This window comes from Quercus robur, chromosome 8, assembly GCF_932294415.1.
Source record: "Quercus robur chromosome 8, dhQueRobu3.1, whole genome shotgun sequence".
NCBI classification, from domain to species: domain Eukaryota; kingdom Viridiplantae; phylum Streptophyta; class Magnoliopsida; order Fagales; family Fagaceae; genus Quercus; species Quercus robur.
This window is the reverse complement of record NC_065541.1, coordinates 62350698-62378204: the sequence shown is the minus strand read 5'-3', so window position 1 is coordinate 62378204 and position 27507 is coordinate 62350698. Positions and strand designations below refer to the sequence as shown.

The window sequence follows — 27507 nt, the reverse complement described above, 5'->3', positions numbered from 1 at the left end:
AATTTCTGGCTTAATAGCACTGCACATCTGTTTTATAAAGTCCTTTTTTATATGAAAACTGGGTTGTAAATCTATTCAATTATTTTAAAGTTCTCTCTTTCTTCTTTTCCCCTTTCAGTTTCAAGTTACTATGGTGAGAATTACAAAAAGAGTTGTTAATACTTTACTTTGCCAGACTATATTTTAGCAAGGTGGTTAGAAATTTACGATTAGTATGTCCTCATTATCTTCAATTCAGTTTTATGTTACATCAAGGCATTTGTTATCTGTAGCCTGGGAAAAATGACATTCTGAGTGTGGATGCACATCCCTCAGATGCCATAAATGTGGCAAATAGATGCAAGGTATATATTTTCCATAGATTAGCATTCCATTTGGTACAAGTCAATTTCACACAATAATGAAATTCAGACTTTCCAATTCAAGATAGTTGAAGTTACCTTGATGTGAATGGAGTTTCCAATTGGTGGTTTTTTTTTTATTTTTTTTTTTTATTTTTTATTTTTATTTTTTTATAATTTTGTTAGATGGTTGTTTGAGCAAGTACATGCTTGCATTTGTGCATTTATTGTGTGTGTCTATATATATATATATATATAGTGTGTGTGTGTGTCGTGCAATATTTTTTCTTCAGTATGAAATCTGACAGGGACTACACAACAATTCCACCCCCTTATCCCTCTTGACGTCTTTTGAGATTTCAATAGATCTAATAACATTCCTTGGCTATGTATGAATGTTTCTTTAAAGCTTCTATAATCAGTTTAAAATTTGCTTTGTGCAGGCACCAATATTTGTAAGTAGACAAATTGTCTTGGAAGATGCTATTAAAATTGGTTATGGGATGGGTAGAACACGTGATACTAAGTCTACTTATGATGCCCTTGACAAGTATTGTGCGCATAGTTGGGGGCCTTATATTTGCTATCATCTGATATTATTTGTTTGTTTTTAAACCCCTTAAAACACAACGAGATTAACATAGTAAATTAGCCAAGTGATTACTTAGTCAAATTATCAAATCTAGGTTAACACAAATATCATATTATAGTAAAGTGCAGAAAATAAAGAACAAAACAATATGATAACCCAGGAAAACTAAACCGGTAAAAAACCTGGGTAGGATTTAACTTAGCTATTCTCAAGGTAAAACTGAATCCGCTATGAAAGAATTGAAGTTTACACGATAGCGACTTAGACCACTAACATCCTATTGCTACCTCGAGTAGGAAACTTACTACCACGATCACGTGACAGCTCCGAGTCCACAGATTACTTCTTTCTTGGATTCCTAGCAAGTACAAGCACTCTCGCTTGTGTATTTTTAAGCTCTTGAAACAGCAACTGAATTGATCATCAAGTTCTTGACATAATCTTGATTCTTGATAATCCTAAGTATGTGTGAAGGCAACCACCTCTTGATCTCACAAAAGATTCACACACACAGCATAAGGAGAAACATAAAATGTGGCTAGGGTTTTCCCTTTTATACCTAGGGCAAAACATAAAACCCTACACATCAAACGGGTTTGGGCTAATTTGGAAAATTCTGCGGAAAAACGTTCTGCCCAAGTTTCGATCGGTCGAGTCTAATTCTTGATCAATCGAGCCAGACAGATTTACACAGTAAATCCTGCAGTAACTCAATTCCAACTTTACATAAAAAGCATATACTTTGAGCAAGTCTAAACAAGACTAAAACGTTTTGATCATGGTTTGCCAACATTACAAAATAGAGTTCTAATACATTAGTTCCTAATTCCTTAAAACCTAACATTATTGTATCTCGTAGCATGAGTTATTTCTTCTCCAGTGCTGCAAATGGTCCAGATATATTGTTAGACCTACTTGCTTTTTTATGTATTTATTTAAATTTTAAATCTTGTATAATGGGTTTTATTTATTTTGATTATTATGATATTTGCAGGTGAACATCTTTGTAGTTTTTGCAGTCGCTAATTTTTTTTCCTTCTCCATCGTTGCATGAAGTTTGTGAGTTTTATCCTGCATAATTAACATATATGAACATAGCTAGCTATGTACCTATTTCTCTGTTTATATGATTGAATTCCTATTTCGGGTGATTCAATTAATTTTGTATTTTTGGGAAAATCTAATGGTGGGACCTAGCTTCATGCTAACTCAGTTTCATTTTATTTATTTGTCTTAGTGACTTTAAAGTTATACAAAAGCAGAACTATATATTCTTAAGCTTTTTTAGGTTGCAGCTCAATAATTTTTCTCTTTTCTTTAACATATAAGAACAGAATATTTAAGAAGAAAAGAGAGAAATAACTTGTACCCTTTATATAACTGGCAAAGATCCTCTTTTAGCTATTTCAATTTGGATTTGCCTAAACACCTCCCACCCCTAACTATGATAATCGAAGTTCAAGGCCATACTTTTATATTTGTATATATCAGTTTAGTGATTGGAATTTCTTTTTCTCTTTTTTTTTTTTTTTTTTTGGGTGTATCCCTTCTAAGGTCATGAGTTTCAGAACGTCTAGGTTCAGGACAACTACCTTAGCGTTTTGTAGTTGTCCTTTATAAAAAGACCCCATAGTTAAAATCCTAATTCAAGAGTTTATGGCTAATTTGAGGTAGCCTGACCTCCAAGAGAATTGAAAGAATAAAAGAGGGAAATTAGAGAAAATAACTGACAGAGGAATAGAGAGAAAATTGCAGACTGTAATTTTTCATAGCTTGAGAAGAATTACAGCACACACACCACTTTTATGTTTTTCAAATTCTTTCTGATTTGAATTCACTCAAACTCCAGGTAATTTCATTTTTTAAACACACACCAAACCTTCTTGCTTTATTTATTTATTTAAATGTTAAATTATGTATAATGGATTTTATTTATTTTGATCATTATGATATTTGTAGGTGAACATCTTTCCATTTTTTCCCTCTGCATCTCCGCATGAAGTTTGAGATTTTTTTCCTACATAATTAACATATATGAACATAGCTAGCTATGTACCTATTTCTCTGTTTATATGATTGAATTCCTATTTTTGGCGATTCAATTAAATTCATATTTTTTTAAGACATGTTTTGAGTAAAGATGCAGGTTTTATCTTTTTCACTGTGTCATATAGTCCATATACTTGGGTTTAGGAACATATTGTGTGTATCATTGAAATTCTGCAAACATGTTTGGGCAAAGGTGGGGGGTTTTCTATTTCCCACCATGTCTCATAGTTATTGTATGTGGGGGGGTTTAACATACCCATTCTCGATGGAATCCTATACAGACTCATCTATAGCACACAAGAAAGCCCTCATGCGAACTTTCCAAAATGCATAGTTGCTACCATCAAAGAATGGTGGAGTATTGAGTGATTGTGATCGGTCCATTACAAAAGGGTCTAGGATCACACTTAGGTAATTAAACCATAGTGAGTGTACTCACTTTGATACCAATTGAATGCTCGAAAATGTGTTAAAACATAAGAGCTGTTTAGACCGCTTAATTAAAAAATTACGACTTGATAGATTTTACTCTAACTTATACTAAGTGTGGAATAAAGTAAATGCGAGTGGATAAACAAACAAACTACTCTAAGCCATATTCAATATAACACAATAGTAATATGAAAGCTAAAAGAGTAGGGAAGAAGAATGCAAACACAAGATAACACGCTGATATGTTATCGAAGAGGAAACCAAAGTACTCGGCGTAAAACCTCTCCGCCTCCCTCCAAGCGGTAATTGATCTACTAGACAATCAGTTGGGATACATGGGTTAGCAAGAGACCCTCCAAGCCTAATCTACCTGATGCACCTAAACCCTCCAAGCTCCTACTCCAACAAGGCTTCTTGGAACCATGTCTTGTCTAGCTCTCCGGATCTCGCAATATGCCCGATTGCATCTGCCAAAGTTTGGCTTCTTCAAATACTTCCCAGCAGCTCCAAAACCTCACTGAACACCCTAAAAGGGTGTGGTAAATGTTTGGGCTATCAACCTCTCAATGGTATGGAAATGGAAAGGTAGGAGTTGAGGAAAATCCACAAACAATTGTGTAGAGAATTGTGGGTATAACAATCTCTAACTCTCAAGGTTTGTGACTAGGGTTTTCTCTTAGAAGCACTCCTCAACATTTGTGGGTAATGTGGGTATAAATAGTGTAGGTACAGAAAATGTGTATTAGAAATGACAGTCTGGCAAAACAAAATGTTTTGCGGGTGTTTCGCGGGAAGACCTTACCCACGAGATACTTATGAAAACCAGTTGTCTCCATCCTGTCCTGACTCTTCACATTCCAATCATGTGCAGGGCACATGCATCACTTTGCGGGATGCTTACTCGTGAGCTACCCGCGAAAGCACTTCAGTCTTCAATGCCTTGAGTCTTCACACACTCTCTCTCTCTCACATACATCCCTTACAAATAAATCCCACATGAAATACAAGGTACAAAAGATTGAACATAATTACAATCAAATTTGGCACGGAATAAAAGCCAACAAAACACATAGTTGTAAATTACAACTTTACAGACCTTTCTGCTTCTGCAATCTTCTCTCCTAATTAGGTGGATGTAGAAGTTTCCCACTTTCAAGAATTTACTTCTTTGGTTTCGAAATTTGTTTCTAGAAAAAAAAAACACAAAAAATCAAATGTGTATTACTTATAATTCAATGTAAGGATTAGATTAATAATATTGTTTCTTTTGATTGCTGTTCCCCCCGCCCCCTTCTATCACTACCTCTTTTGTGTTGTGGGTCTTATATGGGTCTATTCATTTTTAAGTATTTGGCATGGGATAGACAATACTTGAAGTAATTTTTACTTTTTATATATTACACATCATTATGTAATATTTATATTCCCACGCATTGTGTGGGTTTGCGGCTAGTGTATATAAAAGTAGAGACCTTACGTTGGAGAGTATGAGGTTGTGCCATGTGGCGCATTCTGTGAAGTTCTCTTTATTTAGTTTTCTACTTCAACAAAGTTTGCATTTATATTAAAATATTAATTCATTGAATTAGCCAATAGAGTAAATACATATATTAATTATCTATTGTTGTGCATTAATTATTTATATTTATATTTAAATGAAATTTTTAATGATTTTATATACTCTATATAGAAAATAATTTTTAGTTGGAATAATAATAATAAATTTAGAATACGACATTCTTACTTACATTTAGTTGTTTTGACAACAATTGTCACAAAAGTCATAAAAAAATCAAATATTTGTGGATTCATTAAAATTAATCTTAGTCCTTTAAATTTCTTAACTCCTTTGTGTGTGTGTGTGTGTGTGCGCGCATGTGTTTGTGTGGAACTAACATGATAGTATGTATTCTATGTAATTAGAAAGATTACTAATATAATAAATATGTTTATTTTGTTATATTAATTATTTTAAGCATAATGAAATTTTAATATCAGTTTTCTAAGATTTATATGAGAAATAATTGATTTTTTTATGGGAGAAAAACAATTGATTTGAAATATAGCATTTTTACTTAAATTTAGTTATTTTTGCAACAATTGAAACCATGTCCAACAAAAAGGTGAATATTTTTTTAGTAACACACAATCAATAATGTAAAAAAAAAAAAAAAATGAAAGATATATGCATTTTTTAGTAGGCATGAAACATGCCTATTTATATTAGCTACTATATCATGCAATTTTCAATTTGTAAACACACATATATATAGTATGATCAAATCACTATACTATCTTAGTTTATTCCTATTTTATCTATATATAAAATAACTAAAGATTACAATTTTTTACAATGAAATTTATTGAAATATCTTTTTTATACATTGATAGTTAGGGGTGAGTATCTGAATCCTTTCTATTGGAAATTGAGGTGCCAATCAATTGAGTTAGATTTTTGGCAAAATTTATTGAAATATTAGAGAAAACTAATAATAAGTTGCACCGCACATTGTGCGGAAACTCAACTTGTTTATACATATTCACCAACCCTTAGAACCCTAACTGACTAGTAAACCTGACCGACCTTAAAGAGTGGATTGAAAATAAGGGATTGCCATGGGTGGGTTGGGTCGAACCAAACCCAACAATTCACCTGCAGTACCCGATCCAATCCATTTTTAAAAAAAATTATTATTATTATTATTTTTGCTGTTGTTGTTGTTTATTTTTATTATAAAACACTACCGATTCAATAGCAATTGATAAATTTGGCAAATATTTTTAAATTAGAGAATATGCTAAATCTTAACTCAAAATTTCAGAATTTTTTAAAATTCAAAATTACAACATGAATAAATCAGACTTCCAAATTCAAATTTATTCTAATATGTATGGGAAAAAAAAAAAAAAACCCTTTAACTAAAAGGAAAAAAAAAAAAAAAATTTGAAACAAGGTACTTATTAGCGGAGTTGTTACTATTGGTATCTCTCATTTGAAGTAATTCTTAGGTACTCTTGTAGTATGATAAATGATGTTCTCTACTCTCATATTCATGTAATGAAATCTACTCATTAAATTCATGGAGAACTCCACCATGAATGTGAGAAAAAAGAGTACCATTCACTTTGCTCTAGGAGTATCTAAAAATTTTCCTTTGGAAGTTGATATATGGGGAAAAATAAAATATTTGCAATATTTTTTATGCTAAAATAATATGACTGTAAAATTCGAATTTTTTTTTCCTTTTTTTGAATTTTGTAAAATCAATATTGTAGGTACAACAAGTTAACAATCGGCTGTGTTAAAATTAGTGTTGAATGTAATATAAAAGACAAGCTAGATAGACATATCGAATAGAATCAAAACTAGACTAATTTTGTATTGGAACAAAGTTTCCGATCACAAATGATTAATGACAAACTGGATTTTATTTATTTATATTTATATAACTAAAAACAAAAGAGTTGTGAATCAATAAAATTGAAGAAATAATTGAATATTTATTAATCAGATTATTTCTTCTGATGTAGTCTGATAGATATATCTTTTTAAGAATTAATTAATCGAATCTATATATAATAATAATAATAATAATAATAATAATAATAATAATAATAATAGGTAAAGCTGAGAGAATATCCAATTAGATTTCAAATTAAAATTTAATTAGAGTCTAGTTTTACGTCACGTGTCCCATCTAATCTAAGTTTTTAAATTTTTGTACCAAGTGAGTTAATTCAATGTAAAAATTGGATTTCAATTAGAATTTGATTTTGCGACATGTGTCCCATTTAATTTAAGTTTTTTAATTTTTGTATCAAATGAGTTAATTTAGTATAAAAAAGAGAAGTCCAATATAAGTAAACCATAAAAAACATAATTTTTGAATGATTTTATATTTATGAACCTTTTTTTTATAGAACTAAAAGCAATTCAAGTTTATAAGTCATATATATATATATATATATATATATTTATATATATGTCCCATCTAATCAATTTTTTTTTTAAATTTTTGTGTCAAATGAGTTAATTTAGTGTAAAAAACGAGAAGTTCAATATAAATAAATCATAAAAAATATAATCATATCTAACACTATTTATAAAATTAGAGGAAGAGAGAGTTTGAATGATTTTATATTTATGAGCTTTTTTTTTTTTTTTTTTGGTAACTAAAAACAATTCAAATTTATAAGTCATCTATATATATATATATATATATTAATAGGTAAAATTTAGAGAAAATCCAATTAGTTTTTATATTTGAAGTCCAATTTTGCGTCATGTGTTCTAAATTATTTATTTTTAGAGGGGGTTTTATTTCTTAATTTTGGAATCAAATGTGGGACCATATCATAAATTTCCATTCAAGTGAGTTATTGTATACAAAAACCAAAAAGTCTAGAATTAATAAATATAAAAATATTTAAAAAATAGAAAATTTACATTTTCTACCTAATAACATTCCAACAAAACTTTTTAAAGAGTTAAAATAAATAAGAATGACTATCAATAATATTTAAATTATATATGTAAGAATTATATTATGCATTTTAATGTGTATTTTTTAAGTATATCCATGCATATGTATAGGGTTACAAGCTAGCGAGGATAAAGATAGAGTCCCATTCCACATGTTAATACCAACAAGAATAAAATTTATAATGAAGCCTATAGAGCAACAAAATTAACTTCCAACAAGAAGATAACAATGTTTTAAAATAGATAAATGTATTTTTTATATATTAAAAAAAGGGGGAAACATTGTTAGTGTTGGCTTTGGACAGTTTTGTTTGTTTGGCGGGCTTGACAAAGGTTATTAGAGATTAGAAGACTTTTTAGGGTCAAGTACCCTTCATTAATGTAAGTAAGCCCATTGCTCTTATTTGTAGTTACAACAAGAAGGTGTTACCACAAAAGTCTTCAAGAAGAACATTGAATTTAAAGAGTATGGCCCAACTTCAATTCCTTCCTTTAAAAGTTCCATTTCTCTCACGTACACTTTGTGTGACAACTGATTTGACTGCTCTCTAGGATAGGATAAGAGAGTTCTGTAATGGAAAGCAAATCCATGGCTTTATCTTAATTAGCTTTACCGAAACTGACAACTCATGGGCCAGTATTTTGATTAAAAAAAATTGACAGGTAACATGGATATGCAATGAACTCTTATTATCAACGTTGGCAATTTGTTAGGTATGGAACGTTTACTCGGTCTTCCTGTAGACTTTTTTGCTTCAACTATTCATTGCCTTACAAAACTTATCTCATTATTTGGTTGGCATTCGGTGATGTCTCTTTCTGGAGGAAATAATTGCCAAAGTTCCGTCACTTCTGTGCTCCAACTTGAGTTACAACTTACAAGCTCGCGTGAGTATTCAGTTTTGACTGGGTGGGACAAAATTTGAACACATGCAACTGAATGATGAAGAAGATTGAGAACGAATGGAATTTGGAACTATGAGCGTTTGGTTCGCATGATGTTAGATTGTAGTGTAATGTTAGATACTCGTAATATTTGATTCGTGTGATCACATTACACTAATATAACATTACTGTGTTTGGACCATTAGTGTGTCTTGATGTTAAAACTTTTTTTTTTAAATGTATTGATTAACTTGTTATGAAAAAATTTTAGTGCTTATTTAATTATCTAGTTATATGTACTTATGTAGTGATAATGAAGCCTTAAATCAAGAGGTGAGTTTTTTTTTTTTTTTTTTGAAAAGATCAAGAGGTGAGTTTCAAACTATAGGTATCAAACACCGCAAATGTTGATGTTACTATAGTTATTACATTGGGCTATCACAATTTTCGGGGCATAAATTTGGTTTTTAAGTCGATCACCTACAGAAATAGACAATACTGCTACTCTGATAGTGGTTAGGTTATTCTATGGCTGAACTCTGAACCCTTTTAATGAATTATCGATGGTCCCCCCTCTACTTCTCCATCTCTTATTTAGATTTCTTTAGACTTTGGTTCCTCAATCAATAAATACTGTGGTCGTACTTATATAGGCAAAGGCCTTCCTTGAACTAAAAGCCCATACAGTTTTTCTTAAAATAGAAAAAAAGAAAAAAGGAAAGCATGTAAATTGGTAAACAAATTACTTTCTTTCCCCCTAAAAAGGATTAATCAAGAATAAATATTTTGAGTGCTTTTCCAAATAATATATTTACAAAAGTTTTGTAGAGTTTACAAAAATTTTAAGAATATATAGGTAGAATTCAACTTAGTTATGGAAGTTTAATATGTATTTCATAAAAAAATATATGAATCTAGCAGTATTTATTTTTAAATGTGCTGATGCACATGCATATGGTTATGAACTGGTTATTATTTTATAATTAAAGATAATGTTATTTATTTATCTTACACAATTTCACCTTTATTGGGATTGCATATCTAAATATCTAATCCTAAAATGCAGTTGGATCAACTTTTTGCTGAAAGCTATATATAAAAAAAAAGGTACAATTGTAGATATGAAAAATGAAATTTAAAAAAAAATTATACGATATAAACAAATCAACTAAACAGTTAAAAAAATTCAAATTCAAATTCAAATTCACACTTATTTTTAGTTTTATAGAGAATTACTGCTGCTTTGCCTTAAGAATCTTGGGAAGATTTGAATGTTGGGACATTTACGGGGCCACTTTGCACAAAGACACCCAAGATATTTTGTAAATTTGAAGCCCGAGCTCTCCAACAAGAAACTAGACCCTGTCCTCTGGCTCTATCTACCTCCCCCATATCCCATTCTCATATTCTTCTGATCATGGTCACTTGGCTGGCTATGTCACTATTACATCTTCTTCACACCATTGGCAGCCACTATTTCCAGGGGTGGCGGCACTTGAAGGCCAGGGTGGTCCAAGAATCTTGGGAGATTTGAATGTTGGGACATTTACGGGGCCACTTAGCACAAAGACACCCAAGATATTTTGTAAATTTGAAGCCCAAGCTCTCCAACAAGAAACTGGAACCTGTCCTCTGGCTCTATCTACCTCCCCCATATCCCATTCTCATATTCTTCTGATCATGGTCACTTGGCTGGCTATGTCACTATTACATCTTCTTCACACCATTGGCAGCCACTATTTCCAGGGGTGGCGGCACTTGAAGGCCAGGGTGGTCACAGGACCACCCTGACCTGAATTTTTTATATATATAATAATTTAAAATTTTATATTTGTCTACCCTTCAAAAAAAAATTTTGGGAACACCCTTATTTTTTTTATGCCAATAAAATTAAACTTTGCTCCATAATTTGTTCTACTTAACAATATATTGAGGCTTTCAAGCAAAAAGAAAAAGCCAAAAAAAAAATTTTGAACTAAAATCTGAAAAAAAATATTATAACATAGCAAGCCCAAAAAATTATAACATTGCTTAGTTGTATACATTAAAAGAGATATAGCTTGTAGTATTGATAATGAGACAATCATGCAACGATTTCAAAAAATGAACACTCGTAGAAGGAGACTGTAAACTTTATATATTTGCGTGTTTTTTTATTGTCGTTGTCAATATATGAATTTTTCTTTTTATTAAATTGTATAATTTATACTTTTTTAAAGAACACCCAAGAAAAATTTCTGGACCCACCACTTACTATTTCCACTATAAATCAAGGTAAAACTTTTAGTTTTCCTCATGTTCTTGGAGCCATAAGCATACTTGATCTCTATGAATAATACTTTAGGATTAACTAGACTAACAATGGTGTTTTGAAGGGGCTGAAGTTTCAATTGAGCTGAAACCTTTTGTGCAGGTAATATTTATAACAGGCTAGCTAGGTTTGTAGCTACCTGACCTGACCCTCCAATGGCAGGCATAACATCAAGTCTTTCAATGCTGCTCCTTCTCAGCTTCGCCTCCATTCTGCTTATTGGTCACTCAACTTCTCAGAATGACCAAAAGGCAAATATTTCTATCGCTGATCTCTTATTTTATTTTATATCTTTTTGGGAGGACAAGGGAGCGGAGTGAGCTTTCCAACTTAATTTACATTTCCATCAATTAAGGTATGACATGTGTTTAATATATATATATATATATATAAATATATATTTATATATATATAATATTGGGAAGGGGCGAGGGGAGTGAGCTTCCCAGCTTAATTTACAGCTCCATCAATTGACGTATGATATGTATTGATTTTTTTTTAAAAAAAATTGTGATTACCTTGTAAAGAAAAATATAATAATCATGTAATAGTAGATTGCAATAAGTAAAGAATAAAGTTGAGTATTCAGAATGTGACAAAAGATATATTTAGGCACTACTTAAACGCCTTTATTTTCTACCTAATCGACTTTAATGTTCTTCTTATGATATGATACCCATCCCTTTACACAAGCATGTTACAGGATGTCATTGGCGGGTTCTAAAATTTAAGTAAAATAATGACACCACCAGAAACTTGCTTTATGATGCATGAATTTCTTAGTTATAACAAGCTTTTGACAATTTGCAAAATAAGTTTTTGTCATGTTATATTTAATATTAATCTCACATATAGCATTTATATGGCATATTTTTGTCACGTTTGTAGTTTCACATCCTTATATTATTATTTAGGAGGAATTACATTTTACTATCCTAAATTATGTCTCAAATTATACTTTACACCCTAAACTATAACCCTTATTACACTTTGCACCAAAAGACATTAATTTTACCGTTAAGTTTGATGGAAATATGATGCATGTGACTTGTTCATGTGTATTGCTTAAGTGAGACAAACATAAAAGACCAAAAAACCCATCTTCCCAATCAATTAAAAACAAAACTTTTTTTTTCATCTCTCTCATGCGTATCAACCCCTCTCCCCAAATCAAAATCTCTACAACCCTAAATCCCCAAAGCAAAATCATCTTTGGCACCACCATTGTTCCACCACCGAGATGAAATCCCTAAAACTATGTTCGTGTTCTTTATAAATCTTTATAATAGGAGGTAGAATCAATGGTTTAATCAAATGCAAAGTTGAAGATTGTTGTTGTTCAACATGCCATTAGAAGTGCTGGACATCACGGTGATATAGAGGAACTTACAAAGTGGCTTGGTGGGTGCGAAAAAGCCGAGTGGGATTCACATATGCAATTAAGATTTTAAAAAACCCAAAACAACATGTAGGTAATGTTCCATTTAAAATGAGATGCGTAAACCATTCAAGGACCAATTTCAGTTTTCATGGCTACAACAAGCGCCAACTAGAACAGCAAGTGAACAAAGTATAGTTCCCCATAAAGGTCCAAATCCAAAATCCAATCCAATTACACAACACAATTTAGAGATCTTGAGAAGACTGACCCAATTTTGTTCCCATCTCCTTGTGTAGACTGCAGTCTAAAATTTTTTATATTCGTTATGAATCTACGGTGGTGTTGAGAGAGAGATGAAAAAAAAATGTTTTTAATTGATTGGGGAGAGAGCATTCTCATATAATATAATATCAGGGACATCAATGTCTTGCCCTCATGGTTCAGGGATGGCGGTCTACATCAAATCCCTCCATCCAACATGGTCACCTATAGTTATCAAATATGCTCTTATGACTACTGATAATAGTTATATTTAGTTCCTAATCTTAGTAATTTTAAGGCCAAACTAATTAGTTTGTTCCAAACTTAAGTGTATAAGTGATTGTCTTTTGTCTTTAAAATTTAAAGTGATCTCCTTTTGTCCCTAACATGTCTAACAGAATGATGATATGTTAGTTTTTAGTTTGATCACGTCATCATTTCATTAGAAAGATTTGACGGTTATTGAAGAAGAAAAAATATTACTCTAAGTGTGTTAGGAATTAAAAGCGATAGCTTTAAACTTTAGGAACTAAAATAGTTGATAAATTAAAGTTTAAGAATCAATATTGTATTTTATCCTCATTTTATTTAAACCATAACCATGACCAATTTGATGTATTACTTGTAGTTGTCCCCATGAGTCCTGAAGAGAGCTGTGGAGCTGAATTTGCATATGGTGCAAGCAATATTAATCCACATAAGAGTGCAAATCCTGGTTTAATATATGATATTGATGCACTTGACTACATAGCTTTTTTGTGTGGACAAGGATATAATATAAAGTTGTTACAAGCTGTTACCGGAGACAGTAGTAGTTGTCCCAAAGGTATTGATGGAAAAGTTTTTGATCTAAACTATCCTTCTTTTGCTCTATCCACACCATCCTCAAATTATAAGTCATGTTTTCAATCGAATAGTCACCAATGTTGGAACATCAACATCTACATACAAAGCTAAAGTGAGTTCCCCACCTGGACTTAGTATCAAAGTGAACCCTAGAGTTCTATCATTTACATGTCTCAAACAAAAGCTATCGTTTACACTTACTATTGAGGGAACAGTAGATAGACAAATAGTCTCTACTTCTTTAATCTGGGATGATGGTACATTTCAAGTGAGGAGCCCCATTGTTGTGTACATATTTTGACATTTTATATATGGAACATGTATTACCAATATTAAGCAAGCAAAAGCTTTGGTTTCAAAAATAAAATTAATAATAAAGCAAAAGCTTTGAAGTAATATGCTCATAAAGAAAGATGATTGCGGGGATGAAATTACACCACAAAAAATGGTTGTAAACCTTTGCTGCTTTATTGTAATTAACTATAGTGCCCCTATTAAAGATTGTCTTTCTGATATGTAACTAGGGTCAACTTGATACAGTTTGAGACCTAAGATAATGGTGTATTAATCTTATTTCTCAAAAAAAAAAAAAAAAATGATATATACGTTCACAACATATTCATAACAAAGACGAATCATCAAATAAAATATATAACTTGATTAATTTTATATAAAGAACCAAATACCTTGGTTTATGTATAAAATTTAACAAAAAAAGAGATATAGTTTTAGTTTTTATTTTGTAAAATGAGTTTTGATTTACCTTGAATAAACTGATACATGATGAAAGAAAAAAAAATTGAAATCTAATTTCCAAATATGATTTTGATGTTGAGAGAGAGAGAGAGATTATTTGTTAGGGGACCACATAAGATATTAGATGACTAATATTGACAACTATTATGTGTGGGATAGATACTATTATTAATGCTAATTAATTGACAGATAAACATGGATATGCAATGAATTCTCATTCGCAAGTCTTATCAACAATGGAAATTTGTTAAGTATGGTACGTTTACTTGGTCTTCCCCTAGACTTTACTGCTTCAAGTCTTCCAATATCTCCTTAACAGAAAAAAAAAAAAAAGTCTTCCAATATACTTAGGTCCTTTTGGATATATACTACTGTTAGTTTTTTTTAAAATGTAAAATTTAACAAAAAAAAGATATAATTTTAGTTTTTATTTTGTAAAACGAGTTTTGATTTACCTTGAATAAACTGATACATGATGAAAGAAAAAAAATTGAAATCTAATTTCCAAATATGATTTTGATGTTGAGAGAGAGAGAGAGAGAGATTATTTGTTAGGGGACCATATAAGATATTAGATGACTAATATTGACAACTATTATGTGTGGGATAGATACTATTATTAATGCTAATTAATTGACAGGTAAACATGGATATGCGATGAATTCTCATTTGCAAGTCTTATCAACAATGGAAATTTGTTAAGTATGGTACGTTTACTTGGTCTTCCCCTAGACTTTACTGTTTCAAGTCTTCCAATATCTCCTTCACAGAAAAAAAGTCTTCCAATATACTTAAACTCTTTTGGATATACACTACTGTTAATATTTTTTAAATCTTCTCCCCTCTTCCCTTGCGTGTGTGTTACTTCGTATTCTAAAAAAAAAAAAAAATATACTGCCTTAAAATATACTTATCTCATTTTTGGTTAGCTGGCGGTGATGTCACTTTTTGGAGGATATAATTGTAGATATATTTTTTTGTAGTATCTATTACACAGACCCTTAATAGACAAATTTTTACAAAGCTAGAAAAAGCAACTGTGTGTAAATTTTTATTTTCTGATATATTGATAATTTCTTATGAGAAATGTTTAGTACTTGTCTACTTATGTATAGTGATATTGAAGCCTAAATCAAGAGGACCTATACATTCATGTTACGTGTTGTAATATAAAATTTAATTTTGTTTAAGATATATAGTGAGGGAGTAAATTAGGAGGGGGAGATAGAGGTGGGGTTCAAACTATAGACATAGGACACTAAAAAAATAATATTACTATTGGGATATCACAATCCTTAATACTGCGACTCTAAGGGTGTGCTTGTTTGGAGGTGAAACAAGGTGAATGAAAAACATTGGAGAGAAAATAAAAATGAAAACTTTTTCGAAATGTGTTTGATTGGATGAAGAAGAAGGAAATAAATGGTGGGACCGAGGTGTTTTCTCTCCGTGCCCACCAAAAAGTTTAATGGAGAGAAAATTGAGTGGGAATAAATTTTTTCTTGATTGACAAAAATGCCCATATACATATGCACATGGGCTTCTTCATGTTGCCTTTTTTTTTTTTTTTTCCTTCTCCCTAGTAGTATTGTTGCCTTGTTGCTTTTTATTTTATTTTATTTTTGGGCAATATTGCTTCATTTTTTTTTTCTAGGCTTGGGCGTCCTTTTATTTATTTATTTATTTATTTTCTTTTGGGCTGTAACATTGCCCTTCTTCTTTTTATATTCTTTTTATTTTTTTTCCTAGGGGCTGGGCGTGATACTTGTTTTTTTTTTTTTTTTAATTAAACATGATTTGTTTTTGGGACATACTTTTTATTTTTTTAATAAATTTGGGTGATTGCTCTTTTTTGTGGTTATTTGTCACTTTTTTGTTTTACTTGGGCATCATTTTTTAACAAGGGTATATGAGTAAATTTATTCAAACTCATGTTTTCTATCCATTTACTTTTCCACTCCTAACCAAATAAATAGGAGACAAAATAAATCTTTTCTATCATCTTACTTTTCCACTCCTCTAGCCAAACGGATCCTAAGAATTTGAGAAGAGAAAATAGAGAGAAAAAGGAGAAAGGGGGGAGAAAATGGGGGCGGGGGAGTTTTCTCCTTGTGCTCACCATTTAAGAGGAAATAGTTTTCTCCCTAAGTTGGGGAGAAAACTAGAGAGAAAAGTGGAGAGGGAGTGGATTTGATGGGGAATTACCCATTTGCCCTTCCCCTTATTTAACATTGCTATTCTTTTTCTATTTTTTTACTTCCTCTTTCTTCTTCTTTTTGTTTTTTCTAGGTATGTTACTGTGCCACGTTGGTTGGCTTGTTTTGCTTCCTTTCCTTTTTTTTCCCCTATCAAATGACAATTTATTATTATTGTGGGGCCCGGCCCAAAACAATGGGCTACCTAAACACAGGCCCATCCGAGAAGCATCGTGTCCGAGGAGAAGTCATAGCCAAAACATTATTCAAGCCCAACTACGGTAAAAGAAACCTGTCCGAGGAGTAACACCTCCTCGGACGCTACGAAGTCCAGACCAAAAGCTCGCCCCTACCACTGCAGCTCATCCTCCAAGCATATAAAAAGAATAAAACCCAAAATATCTCATGGAAAGCTGCTACCACCACATTAAATGTGTCACAACCACCCTCTTGGCCGCATTAATGAGGAAAAGACCCCTGAACAGTACTACCTTGGCCACTGCAACTCACAAGGGGATGATAAAGGTGTCTGATAGGACAGGTGCTTAAGTGGGGGCTTAGATGATCAACAAGTGTAAGGTTAAGATAAGAATAAGAGAGCTATATAATGTAATAGAGTCCCTCAAAGAAAGGGGACGGAAAAAACTGTATTCATCACTCAGGAAATAAAATCTTCTGGGGAGTATCCATTCTGGTGTTTTTATCCCTGCAACAACATTCTCCATACCTAAGGCCGACTAGGTTCACTGAGGCTAAATTCTTTCACCCATCCTCTACAAACCTTTATTGTGTGTTGCGCTTTGGGCCAGGGCCTGATCAAAAGGGTTTGGGCCAGGAAAATCGTGCAACTACAATTATTATTATTAGTTTCTATTTTTCTAGATGTTTTATTAGTTGTATTAGTTTGCAGTAATTAAAAATTTTATTTTTATAAATTATTAAAAAATTGTTTTTATGTACTAGGTGCATGAGAGTAAATTTATACTAACTACATTTTCAATCCTCTCACTTTTCTACTCAACCAAATAAAAGAGTTTTTCATTTCTCAACTTTTTCACTCCTTCAATCAAACATAAGGAGGGAAAACTAAATATTTCTATTCACCCACTTTCTCACCCCTATTCATTTTTTATCCTCCTACTTTTCCATCCTCCCAACTAAATAGACCCTAATAGTAGTAATTATGGTTATGGTACGGTTGAACCCAATGGATGAGTATCTATGGTCTCCGATCCTCCATTTTCCCATCTCTTATTTAGATTTCACAGATATTGATTCCTCAATGAATAAATGTTGTGATGGTTAATGGTCATACCTAGGCAAGGTCTTTATTGAACGAGTCACCCCCTACAATTTTTCTTCATAAAAAAGAAAAAGGAAAAGAAAAAAAATATGTATAGTGGTAAACAAATTAATTTTTCTTTTCCCTTAAAATGAAGTAATCAAGAATAAACATTTTGTGTAAATATCCAAATAATATCTTTACAAGATTTTTAGAGTTAACAAAAATTCAAAAACAAATATCAGTATAACTCAACTTAATTATGAAATTTTAATATGTATTTAGTTGTATTTATTCTTAAAAGCGTAAGTGTGTATGCATATGGTTATAAGCAAGTTATTATTTTATAATTATAGTTAATGTTGTTTGTTTAAATAAACAACATTTTATTGGGGCTCCATATCTAATCTTTGAGATTAAGGCTTTGGTTGTTGTTTTTGTTATTGTTACATGACCATGGCTTTTACGTGAGGTTGTGATATGCCTTTGTGTTAAAACTTATTTTCCTCTCCAATGTGTGTGTGTTTTTGTTTCTCAAAAAAAAAAAAAAAAAAAAAAAAAAAAATATTGGAATACAATTGTATTAATTCTTTGTTGAAAGTTATCGATGAAAACAAGGTTTAAAAAAATTACTGATATATAAACAAATAAACTAAAAAGTTCAACCAAAAAAAAAAAAAAATCAAATTCACACTTTATTTTTAGTTCTATAGAGAATTATTGCTTTGAAGGGGCAACCTTGTACAAATACACCCAAGATATTTTGCCAATTTGAAGCCCAAGCTCTCCAACAAGAAACTATACGTACCCTGTCCTCTACGGCTCTATATATCTACCTCCTTCCCCTATCCCAGACTCATCTTCTTCTCACTTGGCCGGCTATGCCACTACATAGTCCCACCATTGGCAGCCACTATATATCAAGGTAAAACTTTTAGTATTCCTTAAATTCTTGACTTTTAAATACTTGGAGGAGCTATGACTATACTTGACCTCTATGAATCATAATAAATGAGCATCAATGGTGTTTTGAAAATGCTGGAGTTTCAGTTGAGCCGAAACCTTTTGTGCAGGTAATATTTCTAACAGGCTAGCCAGATTTATAGCTACCTGACCTGACCCTCCAATGGCAGGCAAAACCACCAGTCTTTTAATGCTTCTCCTTCTCAGCTTCGCCTCCACTCTGCTTATTGGTCACTCAACTTCTCAGAATGATCGAAAGGTAAATTATGCTTTTCCGCTTAATTTACAGTTGCATTAATCAGGGACGAAGCAAAAATTTCAAATGAGGGGAGAATATGAATATAAAAAATTCATAAAAGTTCAAAATAACACTCTTCAATATTAGCAATTTATAAACAAACTGAAAAACACAAAATAATTGTTTTTTTAGAGTCTGTTTGGGATTTGCTTATTTTGCTAAAACTGAAATTTTTTTGCTAAAAGTATTGTAGATAAAGGTAAAAATTAGTTGAAATAGTACAATGAGACCTATGAATAACATCAAAAAGTATAGTGAGACCTATGAATAGTAGTAAAAATAAGCCGAATAGTAAAATAAACTTGCAAATTTCATCATGCTAAATGCACACTATAATACATGTATTGTAGGGGTGTGCAGCCAACCCGCTGACCCGCCAAAACCGACCCGACCCAATCCAACTCGTCGGGTTGGGTCGGTTTTTAGGGTTTGGTAGGTTGGGTTAGGTTGCAAAATTCTTTTTGATAGTGGGTTGCGTTGGGTTTGGGTCATAAAATTCCAAATCTGCCAAACTTGACCCGACCTGACCCAACCATTATTTAATGTATATTATATAATTAATAATTTTTTTTAAATAACCAGCTCTTCCTCATATCCTATATAAAAGCAAATATTAATGTATATTAGTTCATATATTATTGTATAATTGAGTTGGAATATTAGTTCATATATTAATGTATATTTTTTTTATCAACTCAGGTAGTAGGTGTGATATATTTTTTTTTGCTCAATTTAATAATAATAGTAATAAAAAATAATTGTCCAACCCATGAGTTCAACCCAACCCATATGGGTTGGGTTGGATTTATGTGATGGGTTGGGTTGGGTCAAAAAATCCCTTTTGACCCCGACCCATGCACACCCCTAATGTATTGTTACTCAGATTAATTATGGTTGCTACTTGCAAGGTAAAAAAAAAAAAACAAAAAAAAACAAAAAAAAAAAAAAAAAACAAAAAATCCAAAGTCAATTGTTGCTATAATTAAGATTGTTGTTAATATTAGTTATTATTGCTAAGTTAATTATTTATGTCTAGAAATGTTCTTTGTCTCTTTAATATAAAGATGTCAAACTAAAAACAAGTGCTCAACTATCTTTATTAAAGTTTCACAAAAAAAAAAAAAAAAAAAACATCTTTATTAAATATTTAGTAAGTCAGCAACCTTTAGAAAAGCGGAAAATCTATAAACAAAAAAAAAAAAAAAAAATGACAAAAAGTTTACTGGTAGTTAAAAAAGTGATGTTAGTGATAAATCCATATGAGAACTACAAAAAGTTTGTCAACTCAACTTTTGTGAAAAAATATTGTTAAATTTTTTTATGTATGTTGCATTGCTATTAAACAAAGGAAATCAAATCTGAATGCTCAACCAACTTTAATCAAATATTTGCTTTTTAGATAAACTTATTGACAAAAGAAAAAAATCTATAAACACAAAAAATTAACAAAAAGTTGCACAAATGTTGATGAGACTAATTGTTAATGGTAATTGAAAAAATGATGTTAGTAATAAACCCATATGAGAATTACGAAAAGTTTGCCAATTCAACTTTTGTAAAAAAATGTTGTTAAATTTTTTATGTATGTTGCATTGCTATTAAATAAATGAAATCAAATCTAAGTGCTCCACCAACTTTAATCAAATATTTGCTTTTTAGATAAACTTAATATAATATTTTAGCCTCTACTTTAGTTACATTATTAACTTTCTAAAGTGATTGGACCAGCTTTAATTTTGGGCTTTTTTTTTTTCTTCTTAAAAAGTAAGAGGGGGGGGGGGGGGGGGAGTAAGATTTTGACTATATGTTTGGGCTTTCGTATGCCAATCGTTAATTTTAGTTGTCGGATTTTTTTTGGGCTTTTTTTAAGGAGGCCAATGATGTTGTTAGTTTGTTAAGAGGGGTCAAGTTTAATTTTATTGGGCTAAATTCTAAAATAGGTTTAGCGTTAAGGAGATTTTTGAAATGTTATGGGGGCCATAGCCCCTTTGGTCTCTCCACCCAACTCCCCTAGCTCTATCCCTGCCACCAATTGATGTATGGTATGTAGTATTTGATTTTTCCTTCTCCCTTAAATTTTTAACTTTGGATACTTCTCAAAGGAGAAAAAATTATGTGGCAAATTGTGATTAGTAGAAAATAAAGCGAAATACACGGAAAGGAAGACTTTTAGGCACAATTTAAACTGACTTTATTTTCTTGATATGATATGATATGATATGATATTATACACGCAGGCTTATATTGTGTATATGGGCAACAAGAGGGATGAGGTTTCCACATCATCCCTTTACACAAGCATGCTACAAGATGTCATCGGCAGGTTATAAAAGTAGTATAATAGCACCACCATAAACTCGCTATATGAATCTTAATCTTTTTTTTTTTTTTTTTTTTGGTTATAACAAGTTTTGGACATTTTTCATGATAAGTTTTTGTCATGTTATATTTAGTGGGAAAATAAAAAGTGGAGTCTTACATGTTGTATTTATATCTATATCACTTGTTTTTTAAGAATCTTATATCATGATTTATTATATCTAATATAATAAACGTTGGTTTTTACATATTATTATAATATTAAGATTATGTGATTAATTCAATATAAATGTTATACTTTCAATATATATTTGTGGTTTTACCTTAAAATTATTAATATAATTTATTATATATAAAATTTTATTACCAAAGTCTCAAAAAGTTTGAAACACTACCCTGGTTAAAATTCTATTTTACATTTTACATTTTTATTTTATGTTTTGATATATTAGACTTAAACAATGTACTTTATGTAATATGAATTAACTTTTCCATTTTGTATTTTTATTAGCTAATATTTTATTATCAATTTCAATGATTTTAGCAATTTTGTAATTTATATAAATATGATTTTGTAATTTATCCATTAGATTCAAAAAAAGTTAACAAGATCTCAGTTACATTAAAAATATATGGTTATAGTTATCAAGCATTGAAATGCTTCTAGGTCCTAACTTGTCAAAATGCATATGCCTACTTTCAGCCATATTGGTCCAGAATCTATACTCTATAGCTACAAAAGGAGTTTCCATGGATTTGCAGTGGAGCTAACTGAGCAAGAAGCCCAAAAAATGGCTGGTGGGTGAACCTAATCACAATTCTTCTCTCTCCCCCCCCCCCTCCCCCCCCCCCCCCCCAAAAAAAAAAAAAAAAACCTTGAATTCATAACAAAATGATGTAACAACAAATATGTAGGAATGGATGGGGTCGTGTCGGTGTTCCCTAACCAAAAAAAAGATCTCCATACAACAAGGTCATGGGACTTCCTTGGCCTTCCTAAGCAAGTCAATAGACCAACAACTGAGAGTGATGTCATTATAGGAGTATTCGACACTGGAATTTGGCCGGAGTCCGATAGCTTTAATGACAGAGGATTTGGTCCACCACCTAGCAAATGGAAGGGCAAATGCCAGGCCTCAACCAATTTCATTTGCAACAAGTATATCTTTAACATCCATCTACTGCGTTTTGTATTTTATTTTATAAATTACTAACATGACTTGTTGTAAATTAGTGAACAATAAAATTGATGTTAATTGCAAAGCAAGTAAAAGTAATATTATTTCAATCACAAAAAGCCATGTTAGCAACTAGGGAAAAAGTTTGTAAAAAACGTTGTGCGAAGCACATAGTCAAAAGTAAAACTAACAAATGTGGTTACAATTAATGCAGTAAAATCATTGGAGCAAAATATTACCGTAGCGATCGAGATTTTCAAAAAGAAGATTTTCGATCTCCAAGAGATTCAGAAGGCCATGGAACACATGTTGCATCAATAGCAGCTGGGAACTTAGTGAGCAAGGCCAGCGTAAAAGGCATTGGTTTGGGAACAGCACGAGGAGGGCTTCCATCAGCACGTATTGCTGTGTACAAAGTATGTTGGTATCTTGGCTGTGATGATGTTGATATTCTTGCAGCATTCGATGATGCCATTGCTGATGGAGTTGACATAATATCTATTTCAATTGGTGGATCTTCTGACAACTATTTTATAGATACAATTGCCATTGGTGCCTTTCATGCTATGAGAAATGGAATATTGACATCAGCTTCTGCTGGTAACCGGGGTCCATATCTAGCAACACTCTCAAGCTTCGCCCCATGGTCTCTTTCTGTGGCTGCAAGCACCATAGACCGAAAGTTCTACACCAAGGTCCGATTAGGTAACAACAAGATCTATGAGGTAATTAATATACCCTTGTTTTGGAACATAAATAAGTTATTCTACTTTAACTGTTTCACTTTATCAATTGTACGTAGTATGCTATGAAGCACGGGTGTGTTTCGGGACTCAGGTGTGGGTGCGGGTGCGGGTGCGGGTGCGGGACTTGGTAATTTTTGAAAAAGTAGGGTGCGGGTGCGGCGGGACTCGGCGATTAAAAAATTATTTAAAATATTTATATTTATATTTTCTATATATTTTTACTATTAAAATATTCTTAAAAAACACATTAATATACTTGATTCACAAAACAAAGAAAGAAGAAGGCAAGAAACGCATCTGAGGTCAGAATTTCGGCTTCTCCGGCGAGTTTCAAGGCCGATTTCGGCCTGTTTCGGCCATTTCCGGCTTGTTTCGGCCGTATCAGTCGCCAGCCGATATTGATTGATATGGCCGATATGGCCCGATTCTGGCCGAATCAGTCCGGTTCGGCGCGAATCGAGCCCCGTCGACGTGAATCGAGCCGAGTCGGCGTGAATCTGAGAAAAAAAAAAAAAAAACTTAGACGTGGCACCGACGCACGGTCAACCGCGTCGGACGCCGCGTCCTGCGTCGGACTCGGGTGCGGCACCCTCCAAGCTGCATCCGTGCTTTCTAGGTAGTATGTCATGCCTACCCTCCCATTGTAAACTTTTGTTATTTTCTAAGGATAAAAAAAAGTACGTATGTAATAAACTACTATCGGTGAAGTATAGAATATAACACTCATAGTGGAATTTAGGAATTTTTTTTAATAATAATAATAATTATTATTATTATCGACCTATAAGAAAAGATTCTATGTAATTTTTTTTCTGAAAAATAATAACATTAGTAAATGCTAATACATAAGGAAAAATTCTTATATCCCACTCTTGGTGTTTTATTTTATACTTCACCAATTGTAATCTAGCACATAGTATAATGTAATTGATGAAATATAAAGTAAAACACTCAGTCACTCAATGTGAGATATGGAGTTTCATTTTATTTGAAAGTGCTGAGCGAACCATTTCCTTAAAAGTGTCGAATTGCATGCGTAAAGCCTATGGTATAAAAATAAAATTGCAAACTAATTTGAAGAATTTCTTTACTTCGTGTGTAGGGCATTTCAATTAATACATTTGACCTCAAAAATGAATCGTATCCAATAATTTATGGTGGAGATGCACCAAACAAGACAGGAGAGTATGATTCATCCATTTCCAGGTAATTGGAAAAAAAGGGGGAAATTTAAATAAGCCTTAGCTTTTTTTGATATATACATATACAAAATGAAAAATTCTAGTATCACAAAAAATTATACAACTTCTTTGTTATAATTGTGATGTGACAAAGCACGACTGGTGAAGAAAAAATTGTGGGTCTATTTATAAGTGATAGTTAAACATTCCCAGTCTACCATGTCATAATTGTAGCAAAAAAGTTATGGAATAGTTTGTGGTCTTAGAATTACTCACAAACAAAAGGAGAAAAATTTAAACCATTTGCCGGTTGAGTGTACATAAATCTATTAAACTAGTAGGTGAAATATTCCTTGTGCTTCAAAATAGTGGTCCCAATTATTAGGAACCTTATAACTCAATTGAAATTTTTTAGCATTTTTAATGGAAATATTCAGGATTCAAATTCATCCACTTAACTATCGAATTATTAAAAAAAAAAAAAAAAAAGGAACTTATTGGAAAAATGCAGGTATTGCTACGCAAATTCCTTGGACAAAAATTTGGTGAAAGGTAAAATTGTACTTTGTGATGCTGAGAATTCTGGGGTTGGGCAACTCTTAGCTGGTGCAGTTGGTACTGTGATGCAAGGCCGACGCCCCAGTTCTGAGGCTATTGCGTTTCCCTTGCCTGCAGCTTTCCTTAGCTTGGAGGATGGTGGCAATATTTACTCGTACATAAATTCGACAAGGTATTAATCTAAATTAAAGTACCCTAGACAATTAAGGACTTCAAAACTCACAGGACATACTAATCTTAATCAAGATGCACAATTTTACAGGAGCCCAACTGCGACTATTCTTAAGACTGATGACCGAAAAGATCCATTTGCACCTTACATAGCTGAATTCTCATCCAGAGGTCCAAACCCAGCTGCACACAACATTCTCAAGGTAACTTTCTAGTAATCAGTAATCACTTTTATTATGCATTAATCCCAAACGACTATGTCAATAGTGGTGAATAAAGTTGTAAAATATGTTACACTCCTAGAATTATTGGTATTATTCTTCTTATTGAAATTTATTTTATGTTGTTTTAGCCTGATTTAGCTGCTCCTGGAGTAGACATTCTAGCTGCATGGTCACCAATTTCTCCAATTTCCCCAATTTCTAATGTCAATTTTGATAAGAGGGCATTATCATATAATATAATCTCGGGGACATCAATGTCTTGCCCTCATGGTTCAGGGGTGGCTGCATACATCAAATCTTTCCACCCCACTTGGTCACCTGCGGCTATCAAATCTGCTCTTATGACTACTGGTAATAGCTATATTCAGTTCCTAATCTTGCTCATTTTAAAGCCAAACTAATTAGTTTGTTCTTTAAGTTTAAAATGATTGTTTTAAATCCCTAACAAAAGTGAGTCTCTTTTGTCTCTAAAGCTTTAAATGATTGTCTTTTGTTCCTAACATGTCTAATGGAATGATGATGTGTTAGTTTTTAGTTTGGTCACGTCATCGTTTCATTAGAGAGATTTGACAGTTGTTGAATAAATAAATAAAGTTTACTTTAAGTTTGTTAGGAATTAAAAGATATAACTTTAAACTTTAGGAACTAATAGTTGGTAAATTAAAATTTAAGAATCAATATTGTATTTTATCCTCATTTTAATATAAATCATAACCACAACCAATTTGGTGAATTACTTACAGCTGCCCCCATGAATCCTGAAGAGAGCTCTGGAGCTGAATTTGCATATGGTGCAGGCAATATTAATCCACATAAGAGTGCAAATCCTGGTTTAATATATGATATTGATGCACTTGACTACATAGCTTTTTTGTGTGGACAAGGATATAGTACAAAGTTATTACAAGCTGTTACCGGAGACAATAGTAGTTGTCCCAAAGGTACTGATGGAAAAGTTTTCGATCTAAACTATCCTTCTTTTGCTCTAGCCACACCATCTTCAAATTCTATAAGTCATGTTTTCAATCGAACGGTCACCAATGTTGGAACATCAACATCTACATACAAAGCTAAAGTGAGTGCCCCACTTGGACTTAGTATCAAAGTGAACCCTAGTGTTCTATCATTTACATCACTCAAACAAAAGCTATCATTTGCCCTTACTATTAAAGGAACAATAGATAGACAAATAGTCTCGGCTTCTTTAATTTGGGATGATGGCACATTTCAAGTGAGGAGCCCCATTGTTGTGTATGAAGCATTTTGACATTCTATATATGGAACATGTATTTCCGATATTAAGCGAGCAAAAGCTTTGAAGTATTATGCTCATATAAAGAAGGATGATAGCGGCAATGAAATTACACCACGAAAAATGAATGTAAACCTTTGCTGCTTGATTGTAATTAAATGTAGTGCCCCTATTAAAGATTATGTCTATCTGATATGTAATCAAGGTCAACTTGATACAATTTGAGACCTAAGATAATGGTGTATTAATCTTATTTCTCCCAAAAAAAAAAAAAATGATATGTATGTTCACAACTGTAAAGTTGTTATTTACAACTATTTTATGTTGGCTTTAATTTTGTGTCAAATTTGATTGTATTTCTGTTCAATCATATGTACCCTGTATTTTATGTGGAATTTTATTTTATGAGTTGTGTGTGAGAGAGAGTGTGAAGACTCAAGCGCCTATTGAAGAAAGTATGGATTTCGCGGATATTTTGCAAGAAGCATTCCCGCGAAGTGAGCCACGTGTGGAGCACCTACGAAACATTCTGTTTTGCTATTTTGGCATATTTGCTACACCATGCCTTCACCCACACTATACATACCCACATTACCCATATATTGTGAAGAGTGCTTTTCAGAGAGAAAACCCTAGCCATAACCCTTGAGAGTTAGAGATTGTCATACCTACAATCCTCTACACAATCTTTTGTGATTTTCCTCAACTCCTACCTCTCCATATCCAAATCCTTGAAAGGTTGATAACCAAAACACTTATCATACCCATTTTGAGTGTAAAGTGAGGTTTTGGTGCTGCTGGGA

General features: G+C 32.1%; 1 protein-coding gene across 4 annotated transcripts; it reads left to right on the top strand.

Moving 5' to 3' along the window:
- The first annotated feature begins 11158 nt into the window (after nucleotides 1-11158).
- Nucleotides 11159-27038, top strand: LOC126697534 (cucumisin-like). Of its 4 annotated transcripts, none has more exons than XM_050394573.1 (11): nucleotides 11159-11220; nucleotides 18913-19036; nucleotides 21313-21398; nucleotides 22098-22192; nucleotides 22310-22553; nucleotides 22787-23297; nucleotides 24421-24524; nucleotides 25011-25229; nucleotides 25320-25431; nucleotides 25581-25803; nucleotides 26196-27038. In XM_050394573.1, exons 2-11 carry the CDS (start codon nucleotides 18941-18943, stop codon nucleotides 26717-26719), a joined length of 2214 nt encoding a protein of 737 aa, XP_050250530.1. In that variant the 5' UTR covers nucleotides 11159-11220; nucleotides 18913-18940; the 3' UTR covers nucleotides 26720-27038. The 4 variants fall into 4 exon arrangements, with proteins under 4 accessions (XP_050250530.1, XP_050250528.1, XP_050250529.1 ...); XM_050394571.1 differs by lacking the exon at nucleotides 11159-11220 and adding an exon at nucleotides 18587-18739 and having other exon boundaries at nucleotides 18888-19036; XM_050394572.1 differs by lacking the exon at nucleotides 11159-11220 and having other exon boundaries at nucleotides 18764-19036.
- Nucleotides 27039-27507: the final 469 nt, after the last annotated feature.

What these genes read in the sequence shown, in the direction of transcription:
- LOC126697534 (XM_050394573.1), top strand. Translation starts at nt 18,941, where the DNA reads ATGGCAGGCAAAACCACCAGTCTTTTAATGCTTCTCCTTCTCAGCTTC. An exon ending in AGAAGCCCAAAAAATGGCTG is followed by an intron (nt 22,193 to 22,309) that starts GTGGGTGAACCT and finishes ACAAATATGTAG; the next exon opens with GAATGGATGGGGTCGTGTCG. An exon ending in CTGCACACAACATTCTCAAG is followed by an intron (nt 25,432 to 25,580) that starts GTAACTTTCTAG and finishes ATGTTGTTTTAG; the next exon opens with CCTGATTTAGCTGCTCCTGG.